Below are 18,314 nucleotides of genomic sequence, written 5' to 3'. Positions count from 1 at the left end.
AACATGTTCATTATCAAAATTTCTAACTTCACCAAAGTTGATAAAATAGTGAAAGCTTCCTTGTTGCCTCCTCCAAATCCAAGTCCTGAAAGGGATGTGCTGGGGAAAGCTTGGCATGAGTCTTTGCAGATTTCTTTCCATGTCCACACTATGATAGTATAATACAATACAATATAATATATAATATGCTCTTAGAGCTACTTTGTTCTATTTAACTCAACCAATATTTCATCATATGAATATACCACAATTTTAGTTGTTTGAACATTTTTATTACCAAAAAAGCTATAACAAATTTCCTTGGACAGAATTTTTGCACATTTATTCAAGCATTTTTGAAGGTTAGGCTTCTCAAATTAAAATTACTAGGTTAAATATATATATATATATATATATATATATATATATACACATATATATTTTAAAGTTTAGTGGAAACTGCCAAATCCCATCCATGGGAAGTATACTTTATACTCCCTCAAGTATTATATGAAGGTTCCTGCTTCTCCCAACATTTCTGTCAATAATGTAAATCACTATCTTTTCTAATTTTACCAATTTGAATGTGAAGATGGTGTTTTATGACTTATATATATATATATATAAAGCTATTATATATATATCTGTAGCATTAGATACCTTCTCATACATTTATTGACATTTTTTCTATAATGTATTTCTTCTATAATTTGCTTGTTTGTATTCTTTGTTGATTTTTAAAACCAAATTTCATTTGTCTTATTGATTGATAGGAATAATTTATGTATTTTAATAGTAATACTTTTTCATATATACTGCAGTAGAGGGCATAGAAGGCGGGCCGTAAGGTTGAATCTGGCTCTTTGTTAACTAAAGGGTGATTCTGAGTGGCTTAGTCTGTTAGTTCCTCTTCTCTTTGACGAGCATAATAAAACCCACCCAAGGCTGCTGTGAGGATTAAAACATGATAAGAAGACACACTCACAAATATTCTGCTTTAGCAAAGAAGTACATCAGCCAGGTTGGTTTTCTGAATTGTATATGCTTATGTGTGAGTGTGTGTGTACGTCTGTATTCTATGTTACCTAAAGAAGCAAAAAAGAGAGGCACGTGGTTAAGCTCACAGGGGGTGGATTCCACTGATGTTACTTGAGTTCCTTTTGCAAGAAGAACACAGAATCACAGAAGGAAACGATCCCCAAAGATGAACCTCGCATGTGAAATCTTAGCCAGCTTCCTTCTGATTTTCACTGTTCCCACCAAAGGTAAGTTGGTGTGAGGGTCTTCACTCTCACTGTTAGAAGCTTCGTTAGAGACCCTGAACTGAGCATAGAGGTCAGAAAGGTCACAGCCCTGCTTTTCCTTGGCAGCGAGTCACCTCAGCCACTGTCTTGCTTTTTGTAGGTGAAGACCCTGAAAGCATTGTCGTCTGGGGTGCCCTGGATCATGACCTCAACCTGGACATTCCTGGTTTTCCAAGAAGTGATATAGTGGCAGATATAAAATGGAACAGAAACAAAAACAAGATTGCACGAATAAAGAAAGATATGCCACTTCACAATGAAATGGACAAATATGATATGTTTACAAATGGAACTCTGAAAATTAAAACTCTGATGAGAAACGATAGTGGTCTCTATGAGGTAGAGGTTTATGATTCAAATGGAGTAAACCTACTGAGCAAAAAATTTGATTTGAAGATTCAAGGTAAGTCTTTGACCCCTAAATTCCTCCATCTCAAAATGGGTGCTATTTAGCAAGCCAAAGAGTAGCATTTATGCAAGGTCCCCAGCCCAGATGTTGGCCTTGGGGAGCCCTAAGGGAAACTGAATGCATTCCTCCTGCCTCGATGCAAGCTCTAGTCTTGTGGGAGAGATAGACGCCACAGCTAATAGACCCTCGTGTCTACACACTCCACCTCTCCAGAGGTGGTGGGGATGCTGATTTGAGTGAAGGATCTAGATTGACATGGCATTAATTAGGAGGAGGGGAATCAGTGGGCAGAAGGGGGAAACGGTGACCATTTCAGGTGGATGATGAAGGATAAGCTATGAGGCTAGGACGGGGAGGCTGATTGAAGGGCAGTGGGTCTTCTGTCCGGAGAGACAATTTCAAGCCCAGATGTCCTGAAGGAGTGGTGGTAAGGCAGGAAAGGGCTGGAAATAATGTATTAAAGGATGAATGGTTTCTAATCTGCTCAACATCAGCATGATCAAAGGTAGAAGGTGTTTTTGCTGGTATCTGTAGAAAATACACAGGGTGTGGCTCCATATGTCTATGCGTGTACTGGGAGAGCAGTAGTAGCTATGGAAGATGAAAGATGGAAGACTAGGCAGGGAGCTGCTGCTTTAATCTGGGGGAAGCAGGAAGGGGCTGCTTGGTGAGTCTTAATTCAGGCTTCATGTTGGAATCAGCTGAGGTACAGTAAAAGTTACCAGTACTAAGTCCCATCCCAGACCAATTAAATCAGAGTTTCTTGGCTCAGGGCCTGGGCATTGTAGGCACTAAACGCCCCAGGTGATTTTAAAGCACAGCTGAAGCTGATAACCAGTGGCCTAGACCACAGGGTGCCTACAACATGCCTGAAGCTTGCTTACACTGAGGGTCATGTGTGGAAAAAGGATGGACAAAGTGGCTTGAGTTCGAGAGAGAGGGACGAGAAAGTAGAATTGAAATGACATTGAAGTAGCAAGTCCAGGAGTCACTTGGCAGGGCATAGATAACAGTAGAAGAAGAAGCTGAACTTTGCTTGGAGAAGAAGATAGGAACCTGAGCCTGAACACAAGCCAGAGATTCAGTGAGCAAATAAGCATTTCTGTGCTTGACACAGGAAATGCTGCCAAAGGAAGGGCCCCCTCCTCCTACGTAAAGTCACCCTCCAGCCCTGCTCTTGAGCACGCGGATCTGGTAGCAGCCCCCACCCACAACAGTCACAGACATTGGCAGCCCCCCTGCAGATGACAACCTGCCACACCTAATCCGGCACCAGAATACAGACTACAGCTCAGAAATGGGGTGAGATAGATGCAGCCAGAACAGGCCTCTGTTGTGGGCTCTGGGAACCACAGATGTCATAACTTTGGCCTATTTCAAACTTGAGCTTCACATCATGTATCATTTAGTATTGCCTGGGTGATAATGGCTACCGGTGATGTGTGATGTGCTTTGCTACATGCTCTTACTTGAGGATCCCAACAACCCTGAGAGGTCGTTATTCCCTGATCAACTTTGAGGAAACAGGTAGTGGTCTGATGGGATCAAAGTCAGGATCCAAACCCAAGGCTGGTTTTAGCAAGGATGGTGACATTCTGCCCTCACCCTGCCCCGACCCACCCCTACCCCATCAGCTTTATTGAGATATAATGCACGTCCCACAAAATTCACCCATTTAGAGTATATGATTCTATGGCTTGTAGTATATTTACAGAGATGTACAACCAAACCGACAATCAGTTTTAGAATGTTTTCACAACCTCAAAAATAAATTCTCACTCTTGCCAAAAGACAGAGATCTTTCCATGACACAACTGCCATCCTGTGTGTGTGTGTGTGTGTGTGTGTGTGTAAATGTTACAGAGCATGTCAGTTTGTGATCCAGTCACCATTTCTTGCCACATGGCCTTGGGCAAATTCTCTATCTGCTCTGAGTCTGATTTTCATAATTATAACCCTATGGGGTATTCATGGGACAAGGCTTCAGGGCAAAAGCTAACCATAGGTGCGTCAGGCCCCTGGGACACAGTACCTGTCTCCTCAGTGCTAGAGTTCTCTCTGTCTCTGTTCCTTCAAGCTTCTCTGTTTCCAATCTTGGTACCCACAACTCCTTAACGAGGGGGCTGTTGCCATTAGCTGAGGAAGTCCCCTTAAAAGCAGATGTTAGTGGAGAAGGAGGTCGTCCTAGCAACCTGGAAATCAGAGCGCGCTCATCTATGAGATGTACCCTCACTCGATACAATCATGCCTCTTGTACGAAACTGTCTTACAGACAGCATATGTACAAAGATATGCTTTCAAGTGGCTGCACATTGCTGGGTGGTTTATGTCAGTGAAGTACTGGAAAGGATCTTAAAGTCCCCAGCAGTTAGAAACTTACTGATTAAATCCGAATGCGTGCGTGCTCAGTCACTCAGTCCTTTCCTACTCTATGATCCCATGGGCTGCTAGGCTCCTCTGTCCATGGGATTTTCCCAGCAAGAATACTGGAGCGGGTTGCCATTTCCTTCTCCACGGGATCTTCTCGACCCAGAGATGGAGCTTGCGTCTCCTGTATTGGCAGGCGGACTGTTAACCACTGAGCCACCAGGGAAGCCCTTAAAATCAACAATATATCATTTAAAAAGATGGTGGACATGTATATTTATTGGTGTTCATAAAGTAAAGAATTTCATAATAGATCAGTAAAGGGAAAAAGGCAGACTAAAAAATCATATGATCCAATTTTATTTTTTAGAACATTATTTATATATGGCATGCGTGCATAGAAAACATTTGTTAGATGCATTGAAACATTGATAATTATTGACTCTGCGTGATAGAATTGCAAGTGATTTTTAATCTTTTTGAAACTTTTTTGATATTTTATCAATTTTTACAGTGATGTGATTTACTTGTATGTTTTTTTTACTCGTATTTTTAATTGGAGGATAATTGCTTTACAATATTGTGTTGTTTTCAACTGTACAACAACATGTAGATTTATAAATAGAAAAAAAAAAAAGGAATATTTCCATTTTGAAAACACAAACAAACTCCTCAACTCAACCCCTAGAGCATGAACTGACCCTGTCTTGGTGTACGGGGATGTTTTTCCATCCTCTTCATTCGGGGTCACACTGAATCTCTGGATGGGAAAACACTTAATTTCTGCATACCTATATTCTGGGACAGAAATGAAATTTGGCGAGAAAGTTCATGGGGAAGATATGATTGTCTGGGAGTCAGGGAGGGAGGAAATCATTAAGAAAGAAAAAAAGGTATCCATCTGCATGATGAATGGAAGGCTGCTGAGAGAGAAAGGTGGCAACTCTGAGGAAAGAAAGGGAAGGCAGGGTGAGAAAAAGGGCAGAATCTGGTCACAGCTCACAAGTGGTGGAGTACGATTTGAACCTGGTCCAAATAACACCATGGCCAGGGCTTTTTCTTTCATGACACAGCCTTCGAATATTATCATGTCAGAAAAGGAAAGGCAGGGCATGTGTGATCACAACAGCTACCACCAATATTGTGTGTGCTCAGTCGTGTCCAACTCTTTGCAACCCCATGGACTGAAGCCCAGCAGTCTCCTCTGTCCATGGAATTTTCCAGGCAAGAATACTAGAGTGGGGTGCCACTTCCTGCTCCAGGGCGTCTTCCCTACCCAGGGATCGAACCCCTGTCTCTTGTGCCTCCTGCATTGGCAGGTGGGTTCTTTACCACTGTGCCACCTGGGAAGCCCCACCACCAGTATTGCCAGAGCCCAGCCATGTGCCAGGGCTTTGTCACCTGTCATCCTTGCTGTGCAGGTGGGGAACGTTTTTCTTATCCTTATCTATGGGTGAGCACCAGTGAGGTGTGGGGAGTGGCCCAGCAGCTCTGGGAGGATGAAGAGGCTCTGTCTGTCCAGAGCTTGAACAGCACCACTGCTCCCAGGATCTGCCGGGGGAAGGAGGAAGGAGTTTCCATTTGTGACCAAGGCCCCAGGCTATACATGTACCAGTTTCTCAAGGGTCAGGTTCCCAGTTGCTCTTAAAGCATTTCTCCCAACCCTCCATCCCCAACAGACTACTGTGCCATGTGGGGATCACGACATGGTAAACCTCTTAACTGTATGACTGAACTTGAATTTGGGAGGGTGAGCTCCTCTCCTGATTTGCCATTTATTAGTGGGTACCTTTGGACCATCCATTTAACCCTCCCAGACCCTTGGGTACTTCATCTATAAACAGGAAGAAAAACATCAGCCTCTCTGTTTGTTAGGATGAAATGATATCATATATGTGAAAGCATTTTAAGGTATAAAGAAAGAAGGTAAAGTCACTCAGTCATGTCCAACTCTTTGCAACCCCATGGACTGTAGCCCACCAGGCTCCTCCATCCATGGAATTTTCTAGGCAAGAGTACTGGAGTGGGTTGCCATTTCCTTCTCTAGAAGATCTTCCCAACCCAGGGATCAAATCCAGGTCTCCCACATTGCAGGTAGACACTTTACCATCTGAAAATATGATGTATATTTTACTGATATATTTATAAATATCAGAAATAAATTTATTCTGAATGTGCTGTATAAATAACATAAAATAGAAATGATATTTTTAAAATTGCTAGGAATCTTTGAAATTGTTTCCTGTTCCCCAACTAACTCCATTTTCCCTCTCTAAATAGGTATATCTTTTACAATCAGTAAGTTGCCTGACTTGAGTTGTATCTTTCTTTTCTTTTCAGAGATGCTCTCAGGACCTGAAATTAACTGGATCTGTACCAACAGAACTGTGAGCTGCAAGGTAGAAAATGGAAGTAATCCTAAATTACAACTGTTTTTAAATACGACCCGTGTCAAACAAGATCATGGGAAGCTCATCACCTACACGTGGAACACCAGATGGAATAAAACATTCATGTGCGTGGCGAGTAACCATGTCGATAAGAAAGTCAGCACGGAGATCGCCGTGTGTCCAGGTGCGTGGTGGGCACTGGTCGGGCGCCACAAGTTCATGTCACAATCCAGTCTTTAAGGCCGAACAGGCAAGGACTGCTCCAGGGCATGGGTGCTTGGCCTGGGAGGCCGCTTTGGCTCAGGATGAGAACTGAAAACATCCCTCTTTCTCCTGGAAATCTCCAAGGGAAGGCTTAGAGGAGAGAGGGGGTAGTGTTCCCTGTTTACCCGTCTTGGGATTCTTCTCACAGAGCATGGTCTAACCTCAGGAAATTAAAAAGATGCTCTCCTAGGAGAAAGAATTGCTGAGTTGAAGAGATAAAAGGAGCTGAAATGGTTATCTCATATAGACGGCCCCTTGCCAGAGAGGCAAACTGACTTGCCCATGGTCTCTCAGTTAGTCAGGGACCATGGCTGTGACCCCAGGGCAATGATGGAGAAGGGAGCAAGAAAGATTCCTTTCTGGAGGGGCAATGGTCAGCACCTCCTATCAGAGGCAGGAGCAGAAGGGCTCCTTCTAGAAACCCAGGAAGTGAAGGACTTGGAGAGAGGAAAAGCTTGAGGCCAGGGAGGACTGTGAACCCAGGTGGGCAATGCTCTTACTGCCTCAGAGCAGACAGCTCAGCACGCAAAGTTCTGAAATTTCAAGAGTCTAAGTTCTTTCCTGCTCCCCAACTTGACATGACCCCCCAAAGTAATTTTTGAAAGATGGCCTGCTCTGGCCTGGGAGACTGGGGTCTGGACCTCTAGTTTCTGTCTGTCTAAATATATCGGGATGGCCTGGACAGAGTCCCTTCTTCTTTCTGGGCTTCAGCCTCCTGAGCCACAAAGAAGATAAGCTCCGTGATCCCCAAGCGTCTACTCATCTGATACTCCACGATTATCTTTCCAGTGCTGCCTGGTCAATCCCCGAAAGGAAGCCAAGCACAAAACAGTGATCTGGCCAGATTTCCTTAGTTTCTATAGCAATTTTGGCGGGTCAGTGACCCTAAGAAGCAACCCTGAGCTGGTGTGAAGTCAGAAGTAAGACTTTAATATATACTTTGAATTAGTTATCAGTTGTGTAGCAAACGACCCCATATGTAGTGGCTTAAAACAGCAAACAGCGTTGAAGATAATAATCTCACGGTTTCTGTGAGACATTGAATCTGGGACTGGCCTCGCTGATGCTTCTGGCTCAGAGTCATTCATGAAGCTATTGTCAAGGTACTAGCAGGGGCTGCAGTCAAGTCAGTCAGGTACAAGCTCTGCTGAGGGAGGAGCCACTTCCAAGTTTACTCACGTGCATTCGGCTGCCTCCCAGTATGGCAGCCCCTTCCCTCAGGGAAGCTTGAGAAACAGCAACAGTAAGGGCCCAGCGCAAAAGCCAGGCTCTTTGGTCTGTGTACTTGGTCTCAGGTCCCATCACTGCTGCTGTACTCTATTCATTCAGGAGCCACTCAGTAAGCCCGGCCCACATTTAATCAGAAGGGGTCACACACAGGTAGAAATCTCAGGAGGCAGGGCTCAATGGCGACCATCCTAGAGTCCACAAGTCACACGTTCAGACCAGCGTCACGTCACCTCCTATGAAATCTCTGACTCCCAGTCATCCCTCCCTGCCCCCCATCTCTAAGGCACAGTGAGTGAGGTAGCCCCTCCTCGACTTCACAAGCTCTTATCCCCTTTCAGGGTGCTCTTAATTAGAGTTGCCAGATTTAGCAAATTTAAAAAAAAAAAAAAAGTGTAAATATTTTTTTTGGTCACCCTGCATGGCATGCAGGATCTTAGTTCCCCAACCAGGAATCGACCCCACACCTCCTGCATTGGAAACACAGAGTCTTAACCACTGGATCAGCAGGGAAGTCCCTAAAAAGACAGTATAAGTGTGCTCCAAGTGTTGCATGGGACATCCTTATACTAAATCATTATTCATTGTTTATTTCTAATTTAACTAGTCATCTCCTGTATTTTATCTGGTAATGCTACTCCATGTGTATTTTAACCAGATCCCAGCAGTATAAAAATGTGTGTGCATTAGGGATGGAGGAAGAGAGGAAGGGCTTTGGGGGGAGCTGGGGTTTGAAGACAGGAACCTTCCTGTCACCTCCCTGTGGTGCAGAGTTGGGGGAGCCAGGTGGGGGAAGGGGCACTAGAGAGATGGGAGGAATACCTAGGGCAAGCCTGGGGAGGACAAGGTGGCTCTTGAAGACCCTAAAGTGGATCTGGATGCATCACCCTAAAAGGCCAAGGCAGAGAGGAGCAATGACATGATTAACCACTTGGCTCAAAAAAGATAAGCATGTACTTAAAATCAAAATAGTAGGAGGAGGGAGCCGGTTTAGATACGCAAAAGGACTCTACCACATGAATTCATGGGCATATCATCTCTGAGAGGGAGTGCAGAAAGGAGTGTGGCTGGATTTAGTGACTGTGAGGACATAGCTTTGCATGACAGCCACGTCTGAGACATGCTGGAACCTCCCCCACAGAAAGCACCCAGAGGCTGTGCTGGACAAATCTGTGAACAGAGTGTGTAAGGCACACCTACATTCCCAAGTGTGCCCAGATAAGGGCACGCTTGTCCCGTCTGAGGACTCTGAGGAGACAGGCTGGCAGCTGCATGGTTTAGCCCCATGTTCCTCAACTGGTCCTAGGCTTGCCCCCAACCCCCCCAGGTCAGACCCTGGGAAGGCCTTGGCTGAGCCCAAGGTGGATTCTGATAGCCCTGGCCCTTCCTCCAAGCAGGCAGAACCTAAAGGGCCCTTCTGCCTTTCCCAGTCCAGTTTCACAACAGGTTAGGATTATGCCTGCTTTTCTAATGGAAGCCCCTTCATCCACAGAGCCTAGAAAGTCTGTGTAACAGGCAGGCAAAGAATGGGTCAGAGAGAGAGACACTTAGGAAGAAAGGCAAGGATTAACAAACCACTGCAGTCTGAACACCTGTTTAGTTTGGTTTCTGAGCCTCTGGCTTACTCCTGGGGTCCGTCCTGGGCTTCACGGGTAACAGTATCTTCCCAAGAATGTTAGGCTGGAGAAGGGTTTCCTTGTGATGCTGGGCCGAGCTCTGTTCATTCTCAGGATGGACGAATCCCCTGAGCCCTGGCCCCAGCTGCTGACTCTGTGACTGCTATCGACTCACAAAGGGGCAGATGACCCAGCATCCCTCTCAGGAAACAGCTCCCAGAAGTGCCAGTGCACGGAACTGTAGTCAGGGCAGGCTCCATCCTTGTGTGTAGTTTCACACTTTATAAAGCACTTTCACATCCATTATCTGATTGACTTCCAACAGCCACCTAGAATGTAAATTCATTATCTCCATTTTTTCAAAGACAGGAACAGGCTCAGAGAGGTGAAGTAACTGGCCAACGGTCACACAGCTCCTACCTAGAAAAGCCTGCACTCAAATCCATTTCTCTTAACACAGTCATTGTTATCCTCATTGCATTACAGCAGCTGAAGGTCTGTGAGTTGAAGATCGAGTTCACTGCTGTGGCTAACTCACTGTGTGTCTGAGTTTCTCTCACAGGCCAGGGAAAATTTGGGAGAGGGTGCTGGCTTTGAGGTTAATGGCACCCCACTCCAGTACTCTTGCCTGGAAAATGGCTGCAGTCCATGGGGTCACGAAGAGTCGGACACGACTGAGCAACTTCACTTTCACTTTTCACTTTCATGCATTGGAGAAGGAAATGGCAACCCACTCCAGTGTTCTTGCCTGGAGAATCCCAGGGATGGGGAAGCCTTGTGGGCTGCCGTCTATGGGGTTGCACAGAGTCGGACATGACTGAAGCGACTTAGCAGCAGCAGCAGCAGCAGCTGGGCTGGACACATGAAACATGGATCCTGTCTTTGAAAAGTGCCTGGTCATGAGAGTGAGGAAAAAGCAATCATGATGTAGGAGGGCAACCAGAGATGAAGCTGGATAAACAGTGCAGAAACATGAAGATGAGGGGCTGCTTAAAGGAACCACTCGGGAATGGATGCTGTGTGACCTCAGGCAACTCATCTTTCCTCTCTGGGCCTTGTGCGTGAAACTAGAGATTACACTAGATTTTCTCTAACCTCGTTCTCAGATCTAAACTTCTGTGACATCCTCCTTGAGAGGGGACAGAGCCTTGGCTCACGAAGAATCAGGCATTTCTGGTCCAGAAGAACAGCTCTCGAAGGAGCCTTGTGAGAGGGCTTATTGTGAACCCTGCACTCCTTGAGGTATTGACCTTGTTCACCAGCCTCCATGAGCTTAGCCTCCGTAAGGCTGAGAAGTCCCATCAAAGTCTTTCATCCTTAAGATGGGAGGCAGGAGTCCTCGAGTCCTTGGCCAGAGCAATGAAATGGCCCCTCTTCCCAGGACCTCCCCTCCATGCCGCATCTGTTCCTCTTGCAGATGAAGGTCTGGATTTGTACCTCATCATCGGCATTTGTGTAGGAGGCGCCGTCTTCCTCCTCTTCGTGGCACTACTCATTTTCTACATCAGCAGGAGGAAAAAACAGAGCCGCAGGAGAGATGGTAAGCTCCCCCTTCTTCTGTCCCACCGCAGGCCTGGGTGAAATCCCCGTGGAAACAGCTCATGGGGCTGGCACCCAGAGTCTGGAAAGAAAAAACTGGAGATGGGTAGTTTCAGAATGTCAGGGCCTTCACTGGCGGTTACAGGTTGTTCCATTTTGTGGTTAGCTTGAGTTTTGAAAAACAGATTCTCAGTGGTGACAATGGGGGAGATTTGAGAAGCTCAGTCCAGGTTGGCCTCACTGGAATCCACCACCCGAAGCTGACTCTGTGCAAAGCTGTGTGGTCATGCTTTGAATGAGACATGTGTATCTATGTGGATAGAAAGATTAGCTTCAAAACACCATTTCTGTGAACCAACATCTTGTCTTCTCCTGAGGAGGGTGGCCAAGGTGGGTTCAGGACCAGTCTCCTAGGAACACAGGTAAAATTTCAGCACACTGGGGACTCACAGGAGCACACTTGTTCTAAAACTGGGTGTTTCTATTCCCTTTCCAATTCACTGTTCCAAGAGGAAGTGTCAGGGCTGTGAGTGTTTCTTCCTTGAACCAGTCCTGACAACCCACTAAGAATGAAAATGTTATGCTCGTGAGGAGCTGGCTCAAGGAGCATCCAGGCCACCCAAAGCAGTGTGTTCAGAAAATGATGTTTCTGTGGACACTGGGATGAGGGTGTTAGGGAGCGATGCTACAGGTGGGTCCAGCAAGGGGTGTCCAGTCATCAGCAGGACGTGAGGACAGGTGGATGGGTCCTCAGGTTCTCACAAGCTCACATTCACAGCAGGACTGGTCCCCCCCATGTGGGGTCTCTCCCTGGAGTGGGCCTGGCACTCCCAGGCCAGCTGCCTCTGCAACCACCCAAACAAAGACCTAGTCTGCACCTCCTCAGGCAGTGGTGGCCTTGGGCCACCTTTGGATTTATCTTCCTTACTTTAGACGTCTTTCCTCAGGCCTCCCTCTGGCCATTGCTCCAGCATGGCCCCAAGCTCCCACCTCCCTCTCTCCTGCACCCTCCACCCCCGTGGGGTTAGTCCCATTAGCACACACGGTTTCCTTGGCCCTACTCGGGCAGTTTTCCATCCCCATTCTCCCTGCAAACTCTCCTTCCTCACTGCTTAAGAGTCAAAGATCCCATGCTTGCACCTCACATGCCACCCGGTGGCAAAACAACTGTTCTCTCATGAGGCTGAAATGACGAACATGATGATCAACTCACGCTGACAAAGGAGTTGGCTGTGCCAGACCCTAATCTGTAATATGATGCTTTTTAAAAATGTATTTATTTTTAATTGGGGGATAATTGCTTTACAGTGTTGTGCTGGCTTCTGCCATATATCAACATGAATCAGCCATAGGTTTACCCATGTCCCATCCCTCTTGAACCTCCCTCCCTATTTTGATGTTTATATTCACTATCTCATCCAACTTTCTGCATGATCATATGAGACAGATTATATTCCTTTGGGTGAAGTTTAAGTTCAGTGAGGTTAAATGCTTTGTCCCAAATACTGTGGCCAGTAGGCTGAGTTAGGACAAGGGTAAGGTGAGCAAGGATCCCGGGTACAAAAGTTGAGGAGACCTCCACCCCCAGGGCTGACCCTGCCTTTGCACAGCCCCAGGGGTTAGGGCCGCCTTTGGTTTTTTGCCCTGGGTGGCTGTTCGCTTCATCTAGTCCAGGCCTAGTGCTGAGCAACCAGGAGATGCAGTGAGAGAGGAGCACATTGAGGCTGGAGGGATTCCATGCAGGCGTGGAGCAATGTGGGCTGCAGCTGGAGTTGCGCGCATGGCTGTGCTGGGGCCCACAGTCCTGCTCTGTGGGTGGGCTGCACAGAGCTCTGATGACTTGCCTTGTCTGTCCAAGCCAACCTGAGGCATCCGCCCCTTGGCCGTACCCCTCTCTTCCTCCCAGAACTCATGGGGCTCTCTGTCTGCATCTCTCTAGTGGCCCTGGGCCCCTACCAGAGACTGACATAGTGATTCGCAGTCCTGGTTTGTGCTGCTTGTTGACTTTAGGTTATCTAAGAAGAGTGCTTGTGTCTGAGCCATCACAGGCACTTAGCAATGGTAACTAATACCTGGAAGATAGGGAATAAGCATTCTAAAAACAAATGAACAAAACAGAGGGTGACCAGACTAGCAGTAAGCAAATGGCCAGCTCCAGCTTGCAGTCCAAGGATGGAAAAAGGTTTTCCCACGGCCCCATAGCTGGGACCTGGGGTTGGGGCTCAAAGTCCTCTGCATGGCCTCATGGCACCATCTCTGCCTCCTGGAGGCACCAAAGATGGCACAGAAGATATATTTTTCCCTTGCTGTGCATTTCACTTTTTGTGCTCATAGCACAGCAGCAGCTCCTCACCAAAACCCCAGCATTTGGCTTTGAGTCTTTGCGTTCAGAGTCACCCACTGCCTGGATTTCCAGCAGTCAGAGGAGGGTGCTTGGGCTTTCCTGATGGCTCAGCTGGTAAAGAATCTGCCTGCAATGCGGGAGACCTGGGTTTGATCCCTGGGTTGGGAAGATCCCCTGGAGGAGGGAACGGCTACCCACTCCAGTATTCTGGACAGAAGAATTTCATGGGCTGTACAGTCCATGGTGTCACAAAGAGTCAGACACGACTAGCAACTTTCACTTCACTTGTCACCTGAAGTCACAGGGTGGTGCTCAGAGAGGGCACGTGTTTCCTAACATACACCCCGGTACTGATGTGAGCAGCCATCCGCCCCGGGGAGGGATCCTCTTTCTAGCTTTCTAGAGAACACTGTGAGCATGGCTTTGGGCACAGGGAAGGAAATACCTAACTTGTAGCCCAAAGGGGGCCAGAGGGGCCACCGGGGCCCTCCAAGCCTATGGCACCTGAGCATCCTCAGATTTCCCGTGTGACTTTAAAACAGCAAAGGAAAATTACATTTCTCTGAGTCGTAGGCCTGTCTTCACGGATTGCCATCACAGAAAGCAGAAAATCCCAGAGAGGTGAGTGACCAGAGGAGGAATTTTTCTTCCAAGTTCAAGAGCATAGGGCTGGCTTATGAATTTCTGAGAAACTAATATGTTTCTAAGGACTAAACAGCCCCTTGCATATATCCCAACCCCTCGCCAGAATGTGGGTGAATTACAGAAGTGGGTGAAAGGTAGATCTCAGAGACCCATCTGAAGGCAGGTGGTTACTAACATCCTTTCTGACTGTGTGTGTTTGTTGCTCAGTCGTGTCCGACTCTTTGTGTCCCCGTGGACTGCAGCCTGCCAGGCTCCTCTGTCTGTGGGATTCTCTAGGCAGGAATGCTGGAGTGGGTTGCCATATCCTTCTCCAGGGGATCTTCCTGACCCAGGGATCGAACCCGGGTCTCCCACACTACAGGAAGATTCTTTACCATCTGAGCCACCAGGGAAGCCCCTCTCTGACTACTACAGATCCTATTATAAGGGCTCTGACCCTGAGTGGTGCTACGGTGTGATGCCTGGGGTGACTCTGAGGCAGGGCTGGGGTCTGAGTGCCCTCTCTGCCCCCTGGAGATCCAGGCATCAAGTTCTCCAGCGGATTCCTTGCCTCTGGCTCCCTGAGTTCTCTGAAGCCCTGGGCTGTCCCTCTATCTTGCTGGTGGGCCTTTCTGTCCTCCCCCTCAAGACCTGGAGTCTCTGGCGAGGAGAGGTGGCTTCTGCCTTCTCATCGTATCCTCCCCAGAGCAGCTAGCATGCTGTGGTGTGCACAGGAGGTGCGCTCGGTATTGTTACGCCGATCCTGATTTTTGCCAAGAGAACTCTTCAGAGAACTCTTCTTTGATCCTTGCAGATGAGGAGCTGGAGATAAAAGCACAGAGAGCGATCCTTGAGGAAAGAGGCCGGAAGCCTCAACAGACTCCAGTCTCGACTCCTGCAAATCCAGGCATGTCCCAAACTCCTCCAGTACCTGGCCATCGTTCTCAGCCCCCCGCTCATCGTCCACGGGCTCTTGGCCCCCGTGTCCAGCCCCAGCAGAAGAGGCTTCCTCCAACGCCAGGCACACAAGTTCACCAGCAAAAAGGCCCTCCCCTCCCCAAGCCTCGCGTTCAAACAAAACCTCCCTGTGACGCCGAAGAAAACTCCTAACTCTGCCGCAGCTGTCCTCTTCCTCTCATCAAAAGAGATGAAAACCCGTCCTTTCCCATAAAAGGCACTGTGGAATTTCTCCACTCCGGGTGTGCACGCCCACACCTCCATCCTCCAGCAAGGGTGCTCTCCAAGCAGACCACGATCGCCTCCCCAGCCCGTGAGCCACAACCAAGTGAGTTGCAGTCTGTGACTTCTAACGCAGCCAGGCTGCCTGATGTCTGCAGTCTCTGGCCCCCTTCCCCGATCACCGCTTCTCCAGGAAGGGAATAAAAGTGTGCACACGAGGACTGGGTGATATAGCACAGATTCCCTCTCAGAGCACGTGCCCATGTCAGATGTCAAGCAGTCACTGTGGCCGTGTCTTGTACAAGCAGCTTCCTGCTTGAGACACTCTTGGTTTCTTATGTGCCTGGTGGACACTTGCCCACTGTATTGGGAGTAGCAGTGAAATAAAAGCCTTGACTTGACCCCAGGTGTCATCTAGTGCTGAATGGGAAAGAGGCTATTTGGTGCGGTATGACAGCGCGACCAAATGTGGCCATCCCAATTCAACCAGTTCCCCTTCATCCCCCACCAGAACAACTGACATCCACTCCCCAGGCTCCAGGTGCAAAACTGGACCCACGGCCTACTGGTAGATTTGTATAAGGAATTGAAATCTCTATGCACACACTTCAATAAGAAGCACCAGAAAACATAACCTCATTTGCAGTTTTACTTCCTTGGTTCTTCAGACAGGTTCATGGTGAAGCATCCTTGAAAAGAGGGGGGATCCATAAAGACGGGAGGTTCCACGAGTCTGTCAGGCAACATGCAAAAGGAGCAGGCTGAGACACAACTCGGTCGAAGCAAACCCCAGGTCTTAAATGACCATGATTAAAAGGTCAGGCCCCACCCTCAGCTGGCAGTCATGCTAGTTGTACTTTGAGGGAAGTGGGGGAGAAAGAAAAAGAAAAAAACAGTTTACAGTTAAGGTTCTAAAGCGATAGATGGTGAGAAGGCACCTGGCTGCAATGTTGGCACCGTGCTGTTTGCGGTCCCGCCCGCCCGCCCGCTTTCTCCCAGCCTCTTAGACTTGTTAAACCCTGTCAAGCTCTGGCAGGAAGCTCTGAGGTCTAAACCGCAAAGTCTCTGTACATTCAGGACTTCCTGTGAGAGCTCACAGAGGGTTGAGCTGCTCTTTTCTCTGAACCAGGGCTTCTATTGTTTTAACACCCAGAGTTAATTATTAAGAATAATGATGAATGAAAGCCCATCGCCTCCTGAAATTCTAACATGGAGTCTAGTCAAGTGACAGTCATCATGAGATCCACTAGGAAGAGAAAGGAAGAGAAAGAGAAAGGCCCCCCTTTCTCCTTCCTCATTGCAATCCTGTGCCATTCCATCAGCCATCCTGCCAGAATTACTCCTAACCCATTCCCTTCCTGAAGCCCTCCCCGGCCTTTCCAGCCCTGCGCTCTGCCTTTTTTCCACCATCTTGTGGCATACATATGGTACAGTGCCTATAACTATTCAATCCCTACATCACTTACTCATTCAACAAACATTTATTGAACTTGTACTACCTTCCAGGCTCTGTGCTAAGTGCTAGAAACACAGAGGTGCACACATCTTTGCTTTCAAGGTGCTCAGGTTGGGGGAGGGGTGGACTAATTACAGGATAAATGTAACCGTGTGATAAGTCTAGGTTAGAGGCCAATACAGGAGCCCAGATGAAGGACTTAGAATCTGGATTGGTTGGCAGGACTGGGTAACCCAGAAGGCTTCCCGGAGGAGGTGGCCTTTGAATTGAGTTGTAATAGTGTTCTTGCCTGGAGAATCCCAGGGACAGGGGAGCCTGGTGGGCTGCCGTCTATGGGGTCGCACAGAGACTGAAGTGACTTAGCAGCAGCAGCAGCAGATGAGTCGAAAGAACTGCTGAAGCAGAGGTGTAGAATTAGCCCTGTAGAGGGAGCAGCAGGGGCAAAGCCCACGCTGACTATCTGTTGAGGTAAATGTTATTCCTTTATCAACTACTGTGTTTCATCAGTTTGAAGACACTACTGATTTTAACTGGCGCCATTATTTACACACCATTTGAAAGAAAAAGTACTCTCAATTGCACTTTAACAAATGCTAAGATACAATCAGTTTATAGTTTCAACCCTATTCCTGAGGTGTTAAAATGTGAAAAAAAAATGTGTTTAGAATTAATGAAATGCATAGTTAAAAAGCCTCCTGAGGACTTTGGCCATTTCTCAGCATTGCCCCTACCACTTTACTGAAAATTTCACTGGCCAGTTGATTCAGTGGGTGAGTACAGTCTTGATGAAAGAAAAAGAAACAAACATCCGTGGCATCTATTGGGTTGGCCAACAAGTTTGGGTTTTTCTGTAATGAAAAACCCAAACAAACCTGCTGGCCAACTCAATACATATGTAAAATACATTTCCTGGCCTGTTGGAATCTCCACCATGAGGCGGAAAACACTGGCCTTGCTTGAAATTTATGCTGATGTTGTGTGACCTCCCACTGACCTTGTCCCAGAGTGTGGACTTTCTGAGATGTGGTCGGGCCAGCTACAGAATAGCTTGTGAAGCCTGTGGGGGAAAAAAAAATGATGATTCAGTAGTTTAGGTTGGGGCCCAAGCTTCTGTTTTTAACAATAACAATTCTAAGGGGTTTTCAAGTAGGGAACCACTGGTCTCCTGGTCCTGTGACTGGTCAAACCTGAGGACTTGATAGATAATACAGCACTGTAAGAAAAACAACAGCCCAGTTAAACAATCCCCCGTAGATAACATCTACTGCAAGGAATGAAGCCTGGTTGAAAGACATATTTAGGTAATTGGAGACACTGGAACACTCTAGAGTGTCACATAAAGGAAAATTTCAGTCTTTTTTGATAGATTCCCTGCTCTTCCTAAAAGCAGTCTGATCCCAGCAGCTGGGTCAAGCCTAGCTCAAGGGGACCTTGGCTGTGGATTGGCAATTTCATCTCAGTCTTTCCTATGCAGTCTCTAGTGTGGAACTCAGCTGTGCTGGCTGGGCTACAGCCACATGTTTCCTCAAGCTCACCGACGTGTCCCCCACTGCAGGGCCATTGCACATGCTGACCCCACTGTCCACACTCCTCACCTGGCCTTTCATTTATCCACA

The 18,314-nt window shown here is 47.3% G+C and overlaps 1 protein-coding gene across 1 annotated transcript; it reads left to right on the top strand.

Moving 5' to 3' along the window:
- The first annotated feature begins 1,154 nt into the window (after nt 1-1,154).
- Nucleotides 1,155-15,643, top strand: CD2 (CD2 molecule). The gene is made up of 5 exons (NM_001011676.3): nt 1,155-1,244; nt 1,384-1,686; nt 6,400-6,633; nt 10,974-11,096; nt 14,878-15,643. Exons 1-5 carry the CDS (start codon nt 1,184-1,186, stop codon nt 15,171-15,173), a joined length of 1,017 nt encoding a protein of 338 aa, NP_001011676.2. The 5' UTR covers nt 1,155-1,183; the 3' UTR covers nt 15,174-15,643.
- The last annotated feature ends 2,671 nt before the right edge of the window (nt 15,644-18,314 follow it).

This window comes from Bos taurus, chromosome 3 (assembly GCF_002263795.3).
Source record: "Bos taurus isolate L1 Dominette 01449 registration number 42190680 breed Hereford chromosome 3, ARS-UCD2.0, whole genome shotgun sequence".
In the NCBI taxonomy this organism is placed as follows: domain Eukaryota; kingdom Metazoa; phylum Chordata; class Mammalia; order Artiodactyla; family Bovidae; genus Bos; species Bos taurus.
This window is presented reverse-complemented; position numbering and strand designations above follow the sequence as displayed.